Source organism: Gekko japonicus, unplaced genomic scaffold (genome assembly GCF_001447785.1).
Source record: "Gekko japonicus isolate JY-2015 unplaced genomic scaffold, Gekko_japonicus_V1.1 scaffold272, whole genome shotgun sequence".
Taxonomy (NCBI): domain Eukaryota; kingdom Metazoa; phylum Chordata; class Lepidosauria; order Squamata; family Gekkonidae; genus Gekko; species Gekko japonicus.
The window spans coordinates 1,258,260-1,281,325 of record NW_015161413.1 but is presented as its reverse complement, the minus strand read 5'-3'; the positions used below and the strand labels follow the sequence as shown (position 1 = coordinate 1,281,325).

The 23,066-nt window shown below is 43.1% G+C and overlaps 1 protein-coding gene across 1 annotated transcript; it reads left to right on the top strand.

Annotated features, from left to right (window-relative positions):
• The first annotated feature begins 258 nt into the window (after nucleotides 1–258).
• Nucleotides 259–16,696, top strand: CRTAP (cartilage associated protein). Its single transcript, XM_015427425.1, has 7 exons — nucleotides 259–817; nucleotides 3,451–3,600; nucleotides 5,131–5,302; nucleotides 7,769–7,897; nucleotides 9,074–9,219; nucleotides 9,419–9,502; nucleotides 14,919–16,696. The coding sequence occupies exons 1-7, from the start codon at nucleotides 287–289 to the stop codon at nucleotides 14,973–14,975; spliced, it is 1,269 nt and encodes a 422-aa protein (XP_015282911.1). The 5' UTR covers nucleotides 259–286; the 3' UTR covers nucleotides 14,976–16,696.
• Nucleotides 16,697–23,066: the final 6,370 nt, after the last annotated feature.

The window sequence follows — 23,066 nt, the reverse complement described above, 5'->3', positions numbered from 1 at the left end:
CACCCGCGGACACAAGGAAGAGCTCGCTGGTACTCCGGGGCCGAAGTTTCTTCACTGCCTCGCCCCCTCTTCCGAGTCCCAACTTAGCGCAGAGCTGGAAGCAAGGCCAGCCCGCCGCCGCCGCCCCTCGCGGCAACGGCAGGGGGAGGAGGAGGGCTCTCCTTGCACGTCAATCTCCCCGCGTCCCCGCCTGGCCCCTCAGAGTTGGTTGGAGAACCTCTGAACTTCCCCCCCCCCCTTTCCTTTCGGCGACGTGGTGTCCGGTGGCGCTCCAAGCCAGGGGAGGATGTGGGACCGCCGGCTGCTCTGGGCCGCCGCCGTTGCCTGCCTGCTCTGGGCCGGGGCGCGGGCTCAATACGAGCGCTACAGCTTCAGGAGCTACCCGCGGGACGAGCTGATGCCCTTGGAGTCCGCCTACCGCTACGGCCTGGACCAGTACAGCAACGAGAACTGGCCCGAGAGCGTCAACTACCTGGAGGTGAGCCTGAGGCTCCACCGCCTCCTGCGGGACAGCGAGGCCTTCTGCCACATCAACTGCAGCACCGTCCGCATGGAGGAGGAGGAGGAGGAGGAGGAGGAGGAGGGAGGGGCGGCAGCGGGGGTCGGCGCCGGCGACTCGCAGGGGCATCTGCCGCCCGGCCGCTTCCAGGGCTTCCCGGAGCTGCGCTACTTCGGGGACCTGCTGCGCAGAGCGCAGTGCCTCAAGCGCTGCAAGCAAGGGCTGCCGGCTTTCCGCCAGTCCCAGCCCAGTCGGGAGGTGCTCGAGGAATTCCAGCGCCGCGAGCCCTACAAGTTCCTGCAGTACGCCTACTTCAAGGTAGGGACGCCGCTCCCCCCCCCCCCTTTCCCCCCCCATTTCATGTCGCCCCTGCAAGCACCGCCCTGCCCCCCACCTGGTTTCGCTTCCCTTCCCACGCTGCTCCTTCCCCCCTGGGCTCCTGAGCCAGCGTGGATCATCTCAACCAGGTCGTCAGTGGAGTAAAGCAGGAGCTCACTGGCACTTCACAGGACAGCAACAGGTATCCCAGCCTACATTTCCGTCAGCCCAGGAGAGCTGAGGTTAGAATAAATGCGGTTAGTCTTTAAGGTGCAACTGGGACTCCTGTTTTATGAAGCCAATGTGGTCCATCGTATGCTCCATGTTAGGACAAAGAGTCAGAGCCTTGAACCGTTCTAGATTAGGCCTCAGCCGGTGACACCAGGCTTCCCTGCATGTCCAAACACGACCTTGGTCATAGTATCATTGCCCTCCCCCCCAGTGTAACCTTCTCTGCAATCCTTTTCCAGAGCGCCTTCCAATGTTCCCTCTAAGCTGTGGAGTCTTGTGAGTAAAATTTTTTCTTTGTGAGCTACTGGCATTACAATTGTGAGCAAGCGATTTGGCTGCTGCATAAATTAGTTTGCTCTGGAGCTATCCTTCCTGAACTAAGACAAAAATGTGTGAGCTGGAGGCTGAAAAACGGAGCAAGCTCACATTAAGTTTAGAGGGAACACTGGTACCTTCAGCTTTTCTTGGTCCTTGGACTGGGCACTGCCTAACCTACCTCACAGGGACATTGTGAAGATACAGTGGAGAAAGGGTGGAATGCAAATGTGATCAACAGTCCCCTATTTATAAACCTCAGTTAGTTATTGCTCCTATGTACCCCTTTTTAGCCAGTTGGGCATGTGCCCTGTGCCTGCCTTTCTTCTTTATAATGTAGGACCAATGTTTTCAGTGCAGTAGCGCTCCTCATGTGCTTTGCATCAGGTGCTGCCTGCTCATTTGTACTGGAGTCCATGGTTTTTTGTTTGTTTATTTCAGCGCTGCATTCTGTACCATTTCCTATGCTGTGTGGCTTGCTGCCATGCTCCCAGCTTACCTTTTTTGAATCCAACAGCCCTGACTGTCCACTGTCTACTTCAGAACACACCACGTGTTGCTTATTGATTCCTGGTTTCCCTGCAACCCAGAATATCTGTTACCTACAACACCCCTGGTATGTCAAGTATCAGCCAAACAGATATGCCCTTCAGTGCCTGATTACAGCAGAGCAAGATGTGTTCTCCTGTGAATTGCCCATCTCAGTTGTCCAAAGTCTGTAGTCCGTATTTCCTTGTGTGCCTCTGGAGAGACTGCAAAATGTTTATCCTCCTATCAGGCTTCATGTCCTTTTGCATTCATTATGTATCATAGAGTACTCATATGTATCATAGAGTACTCAATATCATCATATTTCACATTGTGCTCAGCTGTTCAGTAACATTGCACATTACATTCCTTGCGTCACCTCATTGTTACCTCAAATGTCACCAGAATATGCATTTTTTGACCCATATAGCCATCTGATTGTTTAAGATCTAGCATTGCAGGCACTATTGCTACCGTTTCTGGATCCATTTTCAAGATTAATTGCTTTTTTATACATACTACTAATTCTTTTCTGGACAATGCAGTGTTTTGTTGCATCCATCTAATGATCAGTGATCATCCTGTTTTTCTGTCCCATAACTCCTGTTACCATCTTGTCACCAATTTCCTTTCTTGCGTTCCCGTCTTTATACCACACTTTTCTTCCCATTGGAGACCCAAAGTGGCTTACACCAGCATTCTTCCCTCCTCTATGTTATCTTCACAACAAACGTGAGATAGGTTAGGCTGTGAGAGTTTGATTGGCCCAAGGTCACCTGGTGAACTTCCATGGCAGAATGGGGATTTGAACCTAGCTGAATGGGCTGTACAGAATATCCACACAGGTACAAAATATGACGTCTTTGTCTTCTCCTGGGAACACTACTCAGAGCCCCCCCCTGCACATTGTTCTGGTCCCAGTTAATCCCTACAGCACATTGTTTCAAGGGGCAGGTACAATAGCATGCCCACAGGTCCCATTCATTCTATAACTCGGCAGCCCCGGCTCCATTGCAGTGTGTCTGTCCTGGGCACCTACTGACAGGTTACTCCCAAATTTGTTTGGGTTCTTTTCCATCTTCACAGCCTCTTCTCCATGGACTTCTGGAATGGTGATTGTAACTCCAAACAGCCTCCTATTATTCCCGCTCACCTTTGCATTTCCAGTACTTGTGTGCATGTTTTTAAAGTGTGTTATATTTCTGTATTTGTGCGTTTTATTAGGATTTCTTCTTTTAGTAAAAGCAACACTTTTGGTTAAGTGACAGACTGGTTGTTTGAGAGTTCTCTAAGGGAAAGATCCCGGTAAAACATAGGTGGAGAGATCTCACTAGTTACTTCCCTCCACAGGCTTTCCTGTCTTCTTGCTAATTTCCATAATAAACCGGAGACAGCCTTTTTGGACAAATACAGCATTTGAGGTAACACCAGATCCTACTCCAACCACTACACGACATTGTCTGTACTGTAAAACTCTAGAGGAAGGGGAAAGCTTGTAACACACGAATGACCTTTTAAAAAGATATTCTAAGGTATATTGTTAATCCTTTTTTGACTAGGCAAATAACTTTCCGAAAGCAATTGCAGCAGCGCACACGTTTCTTCTGAAGCATCCTGACGATGAGATGATGAAAAGGAACATGGCATATTACAAAAGCATGCCTGATGCTGAGGATTATATTAAAGACCTAGAATCAAAATCATACGAGGTATGTTTCCCTTCCTACTCCTGTTCCACGACTGTCTCTGAACTATATTCTGTAAACCCCTGCACCTAAAAAAAACATGTTGATACGTTCCATTTCATCTTGTCATTACTGTCCTATCCCACTTGCTGTACTTCTTACAGTCTAAACCTAGCCATGCTTTACTTGAAGTAACAGGGCAGTCATAAGCAGGTCTACTCAGAATCCTACTGTAGTCTACTCTGTAGGGCTTACTCCCAGGAAAGTGTTTTTAGGATTGCACTGTAAGACTTGTTGCATTCAATACTGGTGCAAGGGGAAGGGCTTTTTTTTCCTGGGGGAATGCGCCGGAATGGAGTTCCAGAACCTCTTTGACAAAATTTCTTTTTAAAATGTTTAAAAGTTCATGAGTGTTCAGTATACGGATTGAAAACTTCATTTCCCTCTTGAGAGTTCTGGCACCTCTTTTTAAAATAAAATAAAATAAAAAGCCCTGGCAAGGAGTGTACTCAATCCAGCAGGTAGCATCTTAACTAAGCCAGCTCCCCCTTCACCAGCTTCTATTTGTCATCTGATTTTCAATGCAGCACTTTTGACCTTCTGTTCTAAAATAAAAAGCCCTGGCAAGGAGTGTACCCAATCCAGCAGGTAGCATCTTAACTGAGCCAGCTCCCCCTTCACCAGCTTCTTTTTGTCATCTGATTTTCAACACAGCACTTTTGACCTTCTGTTTTAGCAGGGCACAGATGCAAGTGGCATCCTAAAGCAGGTCTACTCAGAATCCTGTTCAGGTCTATTCAATGAGGATTACTTGAAAGAAAGCATTCTTAGGATCGTTATCTTTTCCAGTTGACATAACTAAGAATAGAACTGCACACATTATCTTATAAAGCATGTTTTCAAATGTCTACTTTTTTGAGCAATCTTGCAACAACAGATGTGTTAGTCACTACATTTTCATGTATAGCTCTTCAGTTTTAATGTGCATGAAAGCAAACAAGACTGCGGAAACTCAAATAACTTCAGAGCTTTGTGTAATAGAATGTTTCAACTTTGAGACGTAGGAATGCAATGTCCGTTTAGTTTTGCATACTGCTCAGCTACAGTATCCTGTCTGAAATGGATTCTTATTCCCCAGTATTCCTTAGTTATGTTTCATTTATCTGGATTTTTTCTGCATCATGGTACTGAGGTATTGAAGTGACTGAAAGAGAGGGAGGCTGATATGAGGGCCATCTCACATAAGATGAAATTTCTTCTACAGAAATAACTTCTTTGCATGAATCTTTATGTGCCAATAATGTCACATGTTATGAGTTACATGTGTCTATTTTGGTTGCATTTACAGATAGCTGGAAGCAACACTAGCTTCCTGATGCATGGATATGTGATAAAACGGACACATCTGTCACACAATGAATTCATGCCATTTCCTGCATCAAGGTGGCTTTTGTGCTGTAAATTTGTCCTGCAAGACATAGTCTTTGGTGAGACCATTCATTCTACTCAGCCAATATAGTACCCATGACGTATGATTTCTTCTGATTTCCTCAGACTCTCTTTATCAGGGCAGTGAGGGCATACAATGGAGAAAACTGGAGGACTTCTATTACAGATATGGAGCTGGCACTTCCGGAGTTCTTCAAAGCCTACGATGACTGCTTAGCTGCCTGTGAGGTCTCACGGGAGATCACAGATTTTAAAGAGTTCTATCTGTCCATAGCAGGTATGCAGCTGTTTCCTAAAAAATTTTTTTTGGGGAGGAGGACTCTAGAAGGCTTCCTTATTGTTCTAAAACACTCCTGGTTGATGTTGTTGAGGTGCAGGCAGGGAAGGGATGTAAGAGCTCAAAGTATGCTTGGTGGTACTAGAGGCTGCACGTAGCAATATTTGTCCAAACTAGACTTCTACTACATCATGTGACACCTCTTCTTAGGACCAGCTGTAAAATAACACAATATAGCATGCAAGCTTTCCGGTCTTAGAATTTTTAATTAGGATAAATATTAAAAAAGCAAAGGGGGAGGGCGGGAAGATTTTTAAAAGTTTTTTTTATTTATAGTCCACCTTTCTCATAGGGATTTAGTGTGGATTACCCATAGTGAGCCACAGTCACGAAAATGGGACATTCAATAACCAATGCATTAGGATTTTAGAAGTCTGGAGCCACCAGAAAGAACTGACGCATAGCATAAGGGACTGGTACAATAAGTAAGACAGGGATGGGAAAAGTAATTGTGATGCCCCTTTCTACTCACAAAGAATGCTTACCACTCTCCACCTCTCTCTCTCAGGTTCTGAGTTACTATAAGGTAACCTTCACTACCCTTCTTGTCTCTTTTAATATCTCTAGAGAGCCATGACCATTTAATCTCTCAAGTCCTGTCACTAACAGAGACATCAGCAGACAGGGTAGCCCAGACCCCCTTTTAGTAACAGGTCCTCACTCAAACACTTCACAGAGTTATTGGGGTTGGGGGGCTCAAACACTATTCCATTCACATGCTACCACCATTTATTCATATCCTACACACTATATATAGTGTGTATATACACACACACACACACACAAGATATTACCTTGTTTGTGTGTTTCTTTCCCTGAGACACAAAGCCCACAGGATTAAACAAACAAGAAGTTAGCTTTTATTTATGGTTTGAACATAAAACTGAAGAAAATAAGGTAGAGTAACAATGTTTCTTTTCCCTTGAAGTTTTGAGCTGTTTTCCTATTCCAGTATCTTGGTTCTTGTTTTACAAATTGACTCTTTTTAGTCAGCCAGCTTTAAGCTGATCTTTCCCCTCAGCTTCACTCAATGAGACATCTTCTTTTCTCTCTCCACTCCCTGGCTGCCAACTGCTCTCTTTACTGCCGTTTTCCAGCTGTTTCTCACCAACATTCCATCAGTTCTCATTGGTCACTCTTAAGGAGAGGCAGAACCTAACCTGTCCATCACAGTAACCATTCATTATCATTAGGCATAGTAATTCCTCACAAGCACTCCATATGTTTTGCATTTTTTGCATTCTCCAGTTTCAGAGGGTAGCTGTGTTGGTCTGCAGTTGAACCGTTCAATTCGAGAACAGTGGAACCTTAGAGACCAACAAGATTTTCCGGATATAAACGTTCAGAAGTCAGTATCTGATACCACCGTCGGTTTCTGATGAAGGGAACTTTGACTCTTGAAAGCTCATCCCCTGGAAATCTTGTTGGTCTCTAAGGTGCTACTGACCTTTCTCTACCTTTCTGTGTTTACTTCCTCCCATCCTGCTCTGCGTTTATACGTATGGTATCATGCAATACTAGCGAATAGCCACAAGGAGGAAGATTGGGATGTTTGGTAATCTGAACTGAGAAGTTTTTCACATAGGAGACTAACCTGTGGAATCAGAGTGTTAACTACCAGGTGTACAAACTTTCATTATGGCCTGATCATTATCATAATATGTAAAGGTTTGCCGCATACTGAGGAATAAAATGATATTTGAACAACAGACTCTAGTTCCGCTTCACTTCATGTCCAATTACACGTAAATATGTCCGACAAGAGTCCCAATGTCAACTTTTATTTTTTAAAAAATGAAAAATTACTTTAGAGAGGGGATTCTGAGCAAAAAGAATTACTTTGGTTTTCCCACACACTGCAACAAATCATCCTGCGCCAGAGGGTTTTCGCCAGCATGATGCAGAATGCAGGTAAATGCACATTCTGAGCTTTGCAGATGGAAGAGACACATGGGAAATGATCTGGAGTGGAAAAGTAGCAGGCTGGGAAAGGGGTAAGCACTTTCCCACTGCTGCTTCTGCACTACTTTAAGCTGTTTTTAAAAACAAAAAAATCTGTGCTAGGGCTCCATTATAAACATTTGCCTATAAGCTACGGTTAGGAATATTCCTCCTCTTTCTCTAGGTATAATACGCATTGTCACCTTCCCAAGAGAATAAATCTTTGACAGTTGCTACCTGTAGATGGCACTGCAGTCAAGAGTAATTTTACTGGGAAAGGATGCACAGCTGCTGATTGAAATGTTTTATTGTTATCATCAACATCTCCTTGGCTTTAGTATTACAAGAGCCAAACAAATTGGAGATTCTGGAGATTGGTTTATACAGAGCAGAAATGTTGGTCAGTAATATGAATTAAAGAAATGGTCGTCTAATGCCCAGAACATGGTTGTTATTGTTTTTTAGATCATTATATCCAAGTTCTAGAATGTAAACTGAAGTGTGAAACTGATCTGACACCCGTCATAGGAGGCTACATGGTAGAGAAATTTGTGGCAACCATGTACCACTACTTACAGTTTGCCTATTACAAGTGTAAGTAAGGGGCTTTGCCTCAAAGTAAAGTAGGATTGTTACTAGCTTTGTAAAACAGTTTTTAATATATCCATTTGATGTATGTTGAGCACATAGAAAATGTTGGAGTTCTCTAGCAAGGAAAATTCTAGTTTTGCCTCCCAGGTGAGCTAGTCCGCAACACTAGGATGATAAATTTAGTAGATCTCTAATCAGTGCACAGGAAACTTAAAATGGTAATCAATAATCTTTGAGAAGATATCCCTGCATATCCTAGTACTGGGTTGGATCCAGTCTAAATTAGCAGTTTCCACTGATTTTCCCCTTCCCACTGCAGACCCCCTCATATCATTCCCCAAGGTCCCCTATCCTCAGGGAGCAACATTTTGTGGATATCAGTGGGCTGCAGTGGGAGGGGGGAGGCGGGAAAGTTCCATTCCACTTATGGAAAGTTTAGTTGGGAGGACCCACCCATTGACTTGCATATATATGTTGGCATAACTATGGTATGGGAGGGGAGAAGGAAAGATTTTGAGGCCTGTCTATAATATCCTGTTTTGTAGATCTTTAAGATTTTCAGAATTAGAATTTAGAAATACAAGAAGGGGGACCTGCAATACTTGCGTGGGGGAGTATTCCCCACAGTTCCCAGCCTGCAGAAGCAGGAGGAGCTCCACAGGAGGAGGAAGCGGCAACAGGTGAGGCCAGCAGGCGGACCCAGCAGGCCCGCCAAGCTTTCTCCCTCCTCCCTCCCCCCAGCAGCAGTGGCGGTGAGGCCTGAGCGGCTCACAGCCACCGGCCCGCCAAGCCTTCTCGCCCCCCCAGCAGCGGCGGCTGCAAGACAGTTGCCAGGGTGTTCTCTGCGCATGCACAGGAAACGCTGTTTTACTTTTGGGGGGACTTAAGTATCCCTCGTATAGTTTTTTCAACTTTTTAGATTTTTCTGCACACTTGGGGACTGCTCCAAGTGCGCAGGAAAATCTCTATGCCCCCCAAGTGCCCCCTATGTGCAGATTTAGATATCCGCACGGGGGGGGCTTGGCTATTAGATATATAGATACATACAAGTACTTGAAATAATACACAACACTCCCCCATATCTCTTGCTTGACATCTGTATTCAGACTGTTAAAGTAACGGCTGCTCAGTAACATTATCTTGAGAAGCTGACTTTTGTTTTGTTCTATATTAATTTAGTGAACGATTTGAAGAACGCAGCTCCATGTGTCACTAGTTACATGCTCTTTGATCAGAAAGATGAAGTGATGAAACAGAATCTAGTCTACTACCAGTATCATAAAGACAAATGGGGACTGACAGATGAAGACTTCCAGCCTAGACCTGTAAGTGAAATGGATGGATTGTTGCAGTCTGTAGCCAAAAGAGCATGTTGTCCCACAGGAGGCACTAACACACTCAGCCCTGTAGCCTTATGGGAAGTGATCCAGTAGATCACATCTCTCTCATGCATGTGGGAAGCTGGGCGAACTAGGCAGCATTATCTTCTTAGTCTGACCCAGAACTTTCCTGTTATCTTTCTAGGAAGCAGTTCAGTATCACAACATAACAACGCTCCAAAAGGAGATGTATGAATTTGCTAAAGAGTATGTGATGGATGATGATGAGGTAAGTATAGTAAAAAAGAGCCACTGGTTTTCAAAAAAGAAATGGTATTTTTTAAAAAACTGAAATGTAATTTTGCAATGTTTTAGGAGGATTGCCACTTCTTTCCCCCCTGGTGGTCCTACTTCCATGCAGTCTGACATGCAGAAATTGAGCCTGTTAAACTTTTCTTGTACTTTCCCCAACTTTTTCTATTTATGTCAGGCTGCATCAGATCCCAGAAGCCAAGAAGGGTCGCCCTGGTTAGCACTTGGATGGGAGAAATAGCAGGGTGACTACACAGAGGCAGGCACGGGCAGACCCCCTCGGAACGTGTCTTGTCTTGAAAACCCATGAGGGGTCACTGCCAGTTGTCTGTGACTTGACTGCACTTTCCACCAAAAGGCTGCTGTTAAATAGAAAGAGGCCAGAACACAAGGTGGCAGGCAGCCCTAAGTTTTAGTTAACTTGTTGCATAATTTCTAAATCTTTACATTTTTTTACATTGAAAATTTTGCCAGAGAGATATTGCAGAGCAACAAAAACCTTATTTCAGTAACATCAGACATTGATCTGGGTAACATACACTTCCATTTCTTTTGGCAACACTTAGTATGTTAAAAAGTGTGGTGTATTCAATGCAAGGCAAACTGTATGTGAATCACCCTATTGAAACACCATGTGAAGTTTCGTCCTGGGCTAGGATCCAAATCCCTCCAATCATATTGGTAGCCCAGGAAGAAGCAGCCAATTAAGTACCAGCAAGCTCCCTGAGCGGGAACTAATGTGATTGGACCTTAACTCTACAGCCTCATAGGTTGATATTGTACAATAGGGCGTGGCTAGCCTACATTATCCGGGAAAGTTTAAAAGTGGAACAGCTTCGATGCTAAAGCTGTTCTGGCTATCAGATGTTGATCCATGTTGGAGTTGTGTTGAGTTGCTGAATAAAGCTGATCTTTTGCTCAATCACTCTCCGACTATTCTGTTAAGTGGGCGACTTAACAAAAAGAGTAGTTGTATAGTTATTCTTCATAAGGCTTAAGGGTTTTTCAAGAAACTTTGATGGCTGTCCTCATCCATTAGGCCTTGCCACTTCCCCTTCAATATATTTCATTCTGTTCATGTATTTAAAACATTTATTAGTCACTATTCTACCTTATAGGAACTCAAGGAGGCTTACAATGTAAACGATAATAAAATACATAAAAACCACTAGTTAAAATCAGTAATTTAAAACTGTTGGTAGGCAGTTCCCCTTATAAAAACTCCCCTCTTTTACTCTCACAGCATTCTTATGTATTATTAAAGCATTTGGGGGAAGAGTACAATGTATGGTTTCCAGAATGGCTCAACTTTTTAACCCCATTTTCAGCACTCCATCTTTTTTTCTCATATTGTGCACACAAGTAGTTTATTTCACCAGTTCTGATTGGATTGCTGGTTGAAAATGCATAGCCACCAATGCTCCCTCTAAGCTGTGGGGTCTTGTGAGTAAAAACTCTACTTTGTGAGCTGCTGGCATTAAAGGTGTGAGTGAGCAATTTGGCTGCTGCACAAATCAGTTTGCTCTGGAGCCCTCCTTCCTGAGCTAAGACAAAAATCTGTGAGCTTGAGGCTAAAAAACTGTGAGCTAGCTCACACTAACTCAGTTTAGAGGGAACCCTGATAGCCACATGAGGATATTGTCTCTTACTTATGTAAGACAATGGTGCTTTTATAGTCAATTCATGGTCACTCCTAGCTTATCACAAATGTCTGAGCTTTTGACAACTGAAGTAATGTTCAGAAATTTTTTTTTTACCAGATAGGTGCCAGCATTCACTTACTCCTATTGAAGGAAAGGGGAGCTGAGGGCACCTGGCCTCTTGCTAGTCAGCCCAAATACACACACAAGACCAGGTGTTTTACAATGCAGTCATAGGCAGAGTTACACCCTTCTACGTTCACTGACATTAGAAGACTTGGAAGGGTGTAACTAAGAGACTGCAGGCCACCAAGAAATCTGGTAAGTATTTGTTGAGATGGTGTTCTTTCTGTGGAATTGACACTTACAAAGTGTTTGCCAACTGGTTGCAAATTACTTTCCCCATTTTGGTTCTGCATTCCCAGTGAAGGGATGATGATGCCATGTCGTGAAAGTGCTAATGAGAACAGAATAGCCGTCTTTTAATGGAGTGGGATGTACTACACTGCCTTGTTGCTGCATCCTAGGCAGCATTTCCACAAAGATGTTGACACTGGCCCACGATAGATATTACAAAGAAATGGGGAGAAGTAAGGAGAACCTGTTAACAAAACATAGATCCCACTGCACCTGTCCTTCACTACGCATATATCAAAAATAGCGGACTGTAGAACTAAATGGTATGCTTGACACATGCCTTCCATTGAAAGCTGCAACCCTCTGTCCAGTTCTCTCCCCATAATGGGTTGCATCTAGCCAGCGATTTCAGTCAATCTTTCTCAATTCCCTTCTATTCTGCAATCCCTGTCCCACCTGGGTTTTGTACATATGGACCTGTATGGCCCCCCAGCACACAGCCCCTTTTGGTGATCAAAGGGAACCACCCCTCATTCTTCACCAGCAGAAGAGCTAGTTAGATCCAACCCATTGTTTAGGCAGGCTCACCCATGTTTTGACATTATCACATCACGCACCTTCTCATCCTCCACACCGATGGCCACAGGCAAGAAAATGTAAAGAAACCACATGGGTAAGTTTGCCTGACCCTTGCAGGTAGACTGGAAGAAAATGCTTGTAGCACAAAATGTTGCTACAAAAGACATCCAATTCCACTGCAAAGCTAATATCTTTTGTGCCGACCCACAAAGCTTTTCTATTTATATCGCTTGGTCAAGAATGTGGTCAGTGGTAAGGCAGGTCCCCTAAAAGCAATAATTACTTCTGGAAAAATAACATCCCCAATATAGAGGGACAAAAGCATTTATGAAGTTTAGACTCGTGGAGCTGGGCACCTCTCGTTTCAATTAAAATTTGTAGAGGCATGCTGAAAAATGGAGGATGATCTTTATCTTTGCATATTATTTCATTAAGGGGGGAGGTTCGTGAATGAGAATGTGATGGTTTATTTTTGCTGCTTTGAAAAGATTTCATTGTGGGCACCTCTCGTTTCAATTAAAATTTGTGCAGGCTTACTGAAAAATGGAGGATGATTTTTATCTTTGCGTATTATTTCATTAAGGGGGAGGGTAAAAATCAAGGTTCATGAATGAGAATGTGATGGTTTATTTTTGCCACTTTGAAAAGATTTCATTATTTTCACTGCACAACATTTTCCTTCCACAAATATTTATGTACACCAAAGTCTGCAGTGTTTTGAAGGCCATTTCTGTAATGGCAAACTTGCTTACTTACCAGAAAGGTAAATAATATGTGGCGACGTGTCTGTTTATTGACGTGGCAACTTTATGGTTCCATGGGAGCTAAAAGCAAAGCAAACAGCCGTCCTTCCTGAAACCACAGTTTTGCAAAAATCCTGACAAGCCTTTGAGGGGAAAGGAAGAAGAGCCATTTATCCAATCTACTTTTGTCCCCGTTGGTCTTCACTAACCAGTAGTATAGATAGTTGGCTCAAGGCTTAATCTTAAGAGCATGGTTGGGCTCAACCGAGGTTCCCAGCAACAGCAGATCTAAAGAACTGCAGGAGCCATCAGCAAATCTTCAGCCCGACTGTTCCAAACGTGGCTCTCTTTAGCCTGCTTGGTGTGCCAAGGCCATTGGGAAACCGGAAGGAGTTACTAGTACTGACCTTTGACCCCAGGGGCTGCCTGACAAGTAGTGTGGTGGACCCACCTATGCATACCTTCTTGCCAGGAACGAGCTGCCATTTTTATTTATTTCAAACATTGCTATGCCGCCTCGGTGGACCCACCTATGCATACCTTCTTGCCCGGAACGAGCTGCCGTTTTATTTATTTCAGAGGCCTATAAAACATAAACTAACTCATTAAAATTAGCAGCTATTAAAATTCCAGCCACTAAAGCCCCCAAAGCATAAAAGGTCATTAACGACTCATAGCATAAAACATCTGACAACCTGAACGATCCTTATTACAGTTCTCAGGCTAAAAGTAGATTGTGTAAACAAGTGAAAACATCAAACCTCTAGTTAAAGGCCCAGGTGGGAAGAAATGTTTTGGCCTTGCGCCTAAAAGAGAGCAGCACAGGTGCCAGGTGAGCCGTGAGGGGAAGGGCATTCCATACACGAGCCCACTGCCATAAAAGCCCTGTCTCTGGTCACCACCTTCCTCCCTTCTGGGGGCGGGGAGGGCAAAAAGAGCAGGATTAAAGGGAGATTTTAGCTGGTGGGCTGGACAGGGTGGTCCTTTGAATACTCTGGCCTGAAACTATTATAGGTAATTTTCACTTCAGCAACACAACGTATTTTGAGGTTCTACACAGCAGGATCTGAGGAGATCCCATATTCTGATAAACATGGGGAATTATTCAGTGAAAGGTAGATGCGTTGCTGCCTGATTAGGAAAAACTAGTGTGGGCTGATGCTCTGTCCTTAGCAACAGCTTGATCTGCAGAAATGAGAAGGTGAAGTCTTTTGCATCATCTCAATATCTACAGGTCAAGCTGCTTTAAAAAGTGCAGCGGTAAGGTTTGTTTGTCTTTTAAAGGTGGCAACATGCTCAAGAGCCACTCTCATCCTCATCATGTCTAAAACAAGGTAAAAAGAAAATAGTGGTTCAGCCAGCCTACAACCAGATGTATATCAAGTATTCATCAGGGGAAATTTTCCATTGACACCCAGACTTGTAGTTCTATCCGAAGCAGAGTTACAGCCTTCATTGAAGTGAGTAGGCTTAGAAAGATGTAACTAATAGACTGGCAGTTTGGCCCGATATAGGCACGTTTCACAAACGGATTAAAGGGGCCGGTTCACACAGGCACAGCTGTCAGGCGTTCCCCAGCCATACTCAAGCCGTCTTGTAATGCTTCCCTCCAGAGTTAAAAAAGTACCAGGTGAAAGTGGTAGCAAACCCTGGAGAGCGCTTTGATCCCACTTCCCGGAAGTGTGCACACTAAAAGCTCGAGAAATAGGTGCATAGGCGCATGTTGCCGGAAGGAAAAAGACACTTACAGCTGCGCCTCCTCCCCGGTATGCTCCCAGGGGCGGGCCAACAGTGCAAACGCTCCCTTGCGCCTCCTCCCCGGTATGCTCCCGCATCAGTCAGTGCAGTGTGACCGGGAATACCTGGAACAAGTTGTTCCGGGTCTTTTTGCCACGACTCCCTCGCGCTTCATACTGCCAGTTTGAACTCAGCCTAAAGTATAGGATGGCACTGTTAGTTGACTGGACGTCCAGCTCCACCAGATACTTCTAAGTTTTCTTATTTAAAATGTGACACTTTTGTTCTTTAGGGTTCACTGTGCAGAATTAACTTGTTCTCTTATAATTGTTCCCAGGGTGAAGTAGTAGAATACCTTGATGAACTTCTGGAATTAGACAGCGGAACGGAGTGATTCTTAACAGACTTTAAAAAAAATAAGTTTTTGAAGAAGTGAATTACACCATTGCTCCTTCACATTCCCAGTCAGCACTTGAAGGTCAGGTGTTAGAAATACCTCAGATCTTTATGACGCTTGCTTGTACGTCATCTGGACCATCCTGCAAGTTCTTCACTGTACCACATCAAGCAGTTTCTTTTTTCATAACCTGTTTCACTTGGAGCCTTCTTGTTCTTTACAGCAGTATTTTTGAATACCCTCTTGGAATTTTTGAACACACCAAGCTTCATTCCATTCATTCAGCTCAGCAAATGTGCCATGGCTTAAGTCAAGCCCAAATGTTTGCTCCTTCGTTTCCCAATAGAATATAATCAGAGAAAAGAGGTAGACAGACAGACACTTCCTGTACGTTTTCTTAACCGTGCAGTGCTGTCTTATGTGTTGCAAATTGATTTATTCTGACAAATTCATTATTTAACACAATCCCCAGGAGTCCTTGGAGAAAAGCGGCATGCAAATGTTTTAATAAGTTGAGTCTTAATGCTGCAACGACTTATTCAGGAGAATTGAGTTCACTTTGACATCCCTGGAGAAAACCATTTGGCCGTAACACATCTCTGAAGGACGCCAGCTTCATTTTAACACCCTTAACTAAGGCCTCAGTTGTGTCTCCTATCTTCAGACCAATTATAAGGTACTCTGCAGGGGAGTGGGGATAAGTGGTATCCAAATAGGGGGAATCATCCTGCTAGTCCTGCAACCAGTTATTTACCTGCATGACTGGTTTTCATCTAATTTTTTTCTATGTATTTCAGCAGCAATTCTTGCTGCAAAAAAAGAAAGAAAAGGGAACCAGCTACAGTTAAGAGACGAGGACAAGCAAGACTTCCCGGGTATGAGCGTTCGAGAGTCAGAGCTGTATCAGATATATGACGAAGAGAACTTTGGCTCTCGAAAACTCATACCCAGGAAGTCTTGTTGGTCTCTAAGGTGCTGCTGGACTCGAATCCGGCAGTTTTGCTGCAGACCCAACACGGCTCCCCTCTGGAACGATCTTCAGGACAAGCACGTGATTTCTCGAGGAGCTAACCAGCCACGGTTTCCTGCAGAAACAGCCAAATTTGACTGACCCCCTTGTGCCTTAAGTGCTTCAGCATAGAACAAATGTTCAGACTTATGTTTTTAATTGTTACGATAAAAACACTTATTTATTGCAATCCCGTTTGTGAATTTACTTTGTTTGTATTAAACGCACAGGCAGCTTTTACGAGATCGGCTTCTGTTTCACACTAGGGTTGCCAATGATTTTATCAGTCCCTGCTGGTCTTCAACAGGAGCTTGATTTGCAGATGTTAGCAGGTAGCCATGCTTATCTCCATGGTGCAAACTGGTTTGCTTTCTGATCTGCATTGGCCAATTTACTGTCACAAGCACAAGAGCAGGCCAAATCAGTTTCTCTCTGGTCAGCTGACAGCCCAGTTTCAGAGTAGCTACACACCTCATTCTCCTAGTATTGGTGAAGCACTACCCTATTACGATATGATGCTGTCCCCAGACTTTAAAATGGGTATACCTTCATGGGCAGAGGTCTACTTTTATATTTGTAGGGCCTAAATTAACACTACACGTGCCTTTTTAAAAGAGAATGTGATCAGATCCATTTTCACTAGCGGAAGGCTTTGTAACTGGTCCTTCCTTACTAATAAATCAGAGCCTGGGAGTTGCCAGCTGTTTCACCAGCCGTTGCTGCAGTGCAGACACAAGTTGGTAATAACATTTATCTCCGTATTGTGAAAAGCTTCATCTGCATTCAGACACCACTGGCTTGTTACTGGGTGTTTGTGTGCATCTCCTTTCACACAAATTAATTAGAATTAGCTTGTGGGGAGGAAACTCTGGTTAACCGTGCTGCTGCATTTGTGCATCATGGATAGCTGGAGGTAGCTTCTAACTGGAATTCTCTGCAGCAGGAAGCAAAGAGGAGAGAGGAATGCACATGAGCCTAGCAACAATATGCCTGGTGATTTTCTTGACAGCTGAAGGCAACCCTGCTGGCTTCTGCGGCTCAGAAAACCCCAAAGCAAGCCTATCGTTTGCTCAGCCAGTTAGAAAGCCTTCCAGCTCTTCCTAGTGGAATGGGCAGTCCACTTAAAAGGAACCTTACACTGAAATCATACATGCACTATAAAGCACAGGCATCAGCCCAAAAACTTGACCCACCTTTGTTTTTCACGCTTGCACACTAACACCATGAGAGAGGAACTGAAAGCACTCTTAAGTGGCATGTGAGATTTTTAGTCCTGCTTTTTGCTCTCATTTCCCCTGTTACAGTCCAAATTAAAATTATTAGAGCCTTAGATGCCCTTTCATGCTCTGATTTCCAGAAATGTGCATGCTAGAGAATAATTTTTTTTAATTGCAATAAAGTTTCATTAACTTGCAGGTTCTTTTAACTTGATTCAAGGAATATTTCTGTTAAAAGAACAGTAACTGTGATTTAGAAGGGGCTTTAGGTTCCCTGACATGCTAGGCAGCAATTCTTTTAGCTTTTCTGTGTAGATGTCTGTAGTTAGTTAAGATCTTATCCCTCATACCGGTAGAAGTCCATCTCAAGTTAATGTCCTTGTTGTATCAGGAAGTCAATATTTATTTTGTGTGTATTGGCAGCTGCTAAGATTGTCAGTACATTTAATAGCTGCAAAATTCAGCAGGTAGAGCCTTTTCTGGTATGCAAATGTAGTGATGAGAAAAGCTTTACCTGTTGAATTTCTGCTCATCACATAAAGAAATAAGAACCTTGCTGGACTAAGTTGGCAGTCCTAGCTGCCACTTCAATGCAAAAGTATTTCTTGCAAAATAATGCAATTCTGTGCTATTAAGGTTCATGGTGCATTTTGATCTGTAGGGGAAGAGCTACAGAAATCGCTCCAAGTTTATAGATTTTGTCCCATGTTGGTCTGAGATTTTCATGTTCTGAGTTTGTTCCTGTTGAAGAGAGATGGTGCTGTACCTGTCCCTTAATTTTTATTCATTATATTCCTGTCTCACCCTGATTCTGCGGGTTTAATCTGACTTTTCTGACAGAAGGATGGCTTCCCATTTATGTTCACTTTTTGTTTGTTTGGGAGGTAGGTGCCATATTTTGTGCCTGATTCTGATGTGGGTGAGTGGCATTGAGTGTTACAATAAAGTGCCTTAAACAGAGTTCTTCCGGTGGTTCTTTCTGAGAGTCCAAGAGTCCTGGTCCACAGGTGAGATTTGTCTGCTTGGTGTGAATGTGTCTATGTGAGGGCTGACAAGAGCTCTGAAGGCACAGGCTGTTAGAATCATGGAGCTAAAATGCTACTCCACAGACTGGTTAAACTGAGTGATGTGGCTGTAGGGACAGTGTGATCCTTGTGTCTTCAGAGGGACTGAATTAGTTTAAATCAGAGGAGTCCCTTTCTAACAGGGTGCAGGCACAGCAGTCAGAACTCTACGTAGCTAGCTCTTTTAAATGGGGGGAGGGCCATTTGGGAAACAAAACGCTCCAAGTTTGCTCCATGAGATCTCCAGGGATCTGATGTGGGGAAGATCTCTAATTGAACTTAGCCCCATGCTCCCGCTCCTTTCCCAGGGTACCTGGTGAGTGGGATTTTATTTTGAAAAGGCATGTGTTAGATTGCAGAGGGCAGCCACACACGCAGCACTTATTTGCAGTTCCCCGTCTGTGCATGAATGCCTGTGCAGAAACTTGCTTCTGTGTGCAGGTAGCCCCCAGCTGGATGAAGGCGACAGACTAGAATTGGATTAACTTGTGGATCAGACCACAGGAGAGAGCAGCTTATATTCTAAAAGCAGAGTGATTGTTCTCATTATGGCAGGAACACTTTATTATTTAATGCATTTATACCCCACCTGTTGTTAATGCCGATTGTTATGGATATATATGTAAATTCTAAGGTATGCAATAAACCAAAGCTACTTCGCGTCCTATTTTTTAATTTAAAAAAATTAATATACAAACTGTCAGGAGAAGTAGACGGTGCCAGAGAAAACATTCCCATTTAATAATGTTTGAACATAGAACGGTGATGCAGTTTGTAGCGAGGCAGTGAGAAAAACCCACAACTAATCCTTCATAGCAGCTGTCTGAACTCTTGGTTGTCTGCCATCCTTTAAACAGCAACTTCATTTTTCTGGTAGCTGGAGGACTGAATGACCTAGTGTGGGGGAATCTAAGCTACATGCTTAAAAAGAAGCTAAGTCAAGAAATCGCCTAAGGAGTTTTGTAAATCACAGCTCACAACTCAGCAAATCAGCATTCTGTATCTCAACAGTCTTCAGTACCTACATATAAAGCATTAAAATAAACAGATAGCTTTAAAGTAAGTTATGTCTACACACACTTTTAACCTCCTTTTACCACTACTCCCTGCTTGGAGACAGTGGTGTTTACAGAAACCAAATAGGAAATTTTATGAAATCTAAGACCAAGTATATATTCTTTTGTTAGGCTAGGATGTGTGTGACTCTGCTGAACTGCCCCAGCTCGAAACACACACAACCATTTTACTTCGCTATGCATTTAGTGAAGCTTTTAGGTTAAGACTCTATAAACAATACCGAGTGGTAGCATATTTACGACTTAATTTCTACCTTCAATATTTATTTAGAAAATGTATACACTGCCCCATCCAGAGAACCTGTTAGAGGCAGCTTACAAAGTAACACAAGATAAAATCAGTAAACGGCCTAAAATCACTACATTTAACAATCTATTTAAAAAACCCTCGGAGCATAGGAACAGCGTGAAACATTTAGCAGCTTAAAATGGTTTGCATAAAAACAGGCCTCAGGCTAGAAGCAGATAATAAAAATCTAAAAATATTGAACTCCGTTGTTAAAAGCCTGGATGAAAAGAAATGTGTTGACCTGACACCTAAAAGTGGGCAGAGAAGATATGCCAGGTGAGCCTCAAGGAGAAGGACATTCAGCAGGTGAGGTGCCGTCACTGAAATGCCATCACTGAAAAAGCCCCATCCGACAGATCGTGTGATGTAATTTGTGAAAAGCAACACGCCTTTCTCTTGCTTTTTATCTCCAGACTCACAAGGCTACCCACCTGAAAGTATGGCCGTTATGCCCGTAGCAGCACTTTCTACTGAAAAACACAGCTTCTTCCATTGGCAGAAAGCTCTACCACTGGTGAAACAGAATTCCATAGAGTACAATCCAGCTTTTCTCATGTGCAAACTTATGCAATTTATTTAATAAATCAAACTCATATAATTAGCCAGTTAAGATTTCTTTAATAGGCATATGCTTTCTCATCTCCTAAAACTCTATCATCTTAGATTCACTGGAATGAAAAATTGAGGGACTGAAGGCATGTTGGGGGTTTTGGTCTCTTTTTGTATGACCTCCATTCAGTACCTGTCTGGTAAGTAATTACCCAGATGTACAAACAGGATCCCAGTTGCAGGAAATAAACTTCAGGTGCAAAAATAGTCTAAAAAGAACTGGCTGATAATCCAGCCATAATGCTGGTTGATTTCTTTTTCAACATGGATTCCAAGGAAAGATTGGTATTTCCTTCCCGTTTTGCCTGGGTTTAATTGAAAACACACATATGCAACACAAACACAGCCATTTAACCTTTTTTGTGTCAAAAGCTTTCTGTTAATGTACATCTTTGGATTTTTAGGGAGAGATAATGATATTGAATTCCATGCAAGGATGCTGAACAATGGTGTAATAGAATTCTGCGTGTTTTTAACTAATTGAATGATAACATCAAGAAGTTTTAGTGTGCGTTACTTTAGCACAGTGTAGAACTGTAGAAATCATTTGACACCTTGAAGCAAAAGAAAAACACTTTTTTAAAAAAATAATAATAATCCATTTTGAGTATTTTCTGTAGTACAATTTCATACCAGCACTAGATGGTAATCACAGCCCAGGGCCTCACCCAGGTATATGCATCCCACTGCCAGTTGTAAAATATAGAGCTCCCCAAAATATGAGGCTCCTTATTAACATAACCAATATGGTTCTTATGTTTAGCCAAGCCCACAACCAGATAACAATAATGATGTCTCTCATAACAAACGATAAAACCATCATCCAATATTTCTTGCCTCATAATTTAGTTTGGAAAAAATCTAAAGCCTTGCACTAGGTACAGGGCTAATACTGTTTTCTGCCTTATTTGTGTGAAATCTATACCCGTGTTGCACAAAGTATGCATAAGACAATCAGTCTTCCTTCCTCACAGGGAATACTGGGTCCACTTCCATGTGCTCCAGATATGATTTGAGATTCTATAGAAGCACCGCATATAGGGGGCAACTAGATTGTAAGAAATGCTATTTATTTATTTATCCCTTATATCTCTATTCCATTCTTCAGTGAAGGAGCAGTGGGTACAAGGGATTATCTCCTTTTGATCAACCTACTACCCTGTGAGGTGGAGTAAAACAAGTGCCTGTGGTTTATCTAAGGACATATCAGTGAATGTAATGACTCAGTAGGAATTTGAACATGGCTCCCTCTACCACTGAACTAAAACATACTAGATACCACAAAGATACTAGATACCAATTCACTGTTCGGGCCATGTAGCACCAGGTTGAGGGCCTAAGAGAATAGAAATCCATTAGAATATGTTACTCCCCAATCCCCCCCAAAAAACTTTATAAACATGAAAAAGGGATCATTTGAATGGGAGGTTGACCCCCAAGGCCCATTTATTGATAGACAGCAAAGGGTAATATAGTGCCATGTTTCAGCCAGTTAAGTCAGTATTTGCAACAACTTCCAAGTAAACAATTCATACAGAATATATTTATAGCATCTCAGGAGACCACAGCTAGTTCCAGCCATTTTACTTCCGACATACTGTATTTAATAGATAAAACAGTACTTGTCAAACTCATTTGATCCATAGATCAGTAAAACAATTAGTTTTGTAGTGTAAAATCAGATTGGACACACTGTAAGTATTTCCTTCCAGTAGAACAGGCTGGCTTTGAAGACACTGAAAAAGGAGTTATCCTAGGTAGGGCCAAGCCTAGACTGGTGTACAGATAGGGCAGTGAAAATTACTCCAGCAACACGAGAGCCAATGAGAGTGATTCTGTGAATCAGCCAATAGGAACTGTGGAGTCAGCTGAGATTTTAACAGTTACAAGTTGGAGGAGGGGTGAGAGGAGTTTCGGGGAAAGGGTTAGTGTAACAGGAGAGTAGGTTAAGGCCAGGTGTCTGAGAACTGTCCATTACATCTATTTATAACAGTTTGATCAAGAGTAGAGTTGCTAGACCCCCTGGTGGAGGCAGGGGTCCCTGCTACCAGACTCTGCCCCCCAGCTGTCCATCAGTTGGCCAGCAGGGGACTTACCAGTAGAAAGATAAAGGGCCAGTCCAAATTGCTAGTGTTACACAGGAAGTGATGTCATCATGCCAGCAACTTCTGGGTGATGGTCTGGTATCTGGCAAAACCTCTATGCTTGAAGCTGGTTTCACCATAGAGTTTTTGCCCAAATACCAGAGCATCACTTGGAAATCTCTGACGTGATGATGTCAGTTCCTATGGGATGCCGGCAACATGGACTGGGCCTTTCTCTTTCTCCTGGTAAGTCCTACCCATCCACCACCAGTTGCCAGGAGGGACCTGGCAGCCCTAAGAGTGTAACTGAACAAGAGCCTGCCTGGAAAAGGGTTTCTTTTCCCCTGTACTGTACTGTTCCCCATGTACTGTTTAAAAATTGCCAGCCCACTTCTTTATGTTCTGTTCACCATTTACATTTACCTCAGTTTGTGTTTCTTCTACAAACTTTGTTTCTGTTCAAGTTTAAATCTGTCCCTGTCAGATTACATCATTGCTCGGTTAATGATCTAGGCTCAGGCAGGTTTATACCCAGGCCCAGACTCTTCAAATTTTATTTCCCTGGTACACTGGGGGAGACAGGAAAGCGACAGGAATCCTTTGGAGTACAGTCTAGCCCCTGGAATTCTTTGGGCTTTGCACTTGGTTCTTTTGACATTTATGTAATTTTTACACTATAGTTAATGTTTTACCCAACACTTCTCATCCTTTCTCAGCCACAACACTTCCTTTTCTTAGGT

Bases quoted from the DNA above. Each gene is read 5' to 3' on its own strand.
- CRTAP (XM_015427425.1), top strand. From the start codon at position 287: ATGTGGGACCGCCGGCTGCTCTGGGCCGCCGCCGTTGCCTGCCTGCTC. The intron at 7,898-9,073 runs GTAAGTAAGGGG...ATATTAATTTAG, and splicing joins ACAGTTTGCCTATTACAAGT to TGAACGATTTGAAGAACGCA. The intron at 9,503-14,918 runs GTAAGTATAGTA...AATTGTTCCCAG, and splicing joins ATGTGATGGATGATGATGAG to GGTGAAGTAGTAGAATACCT.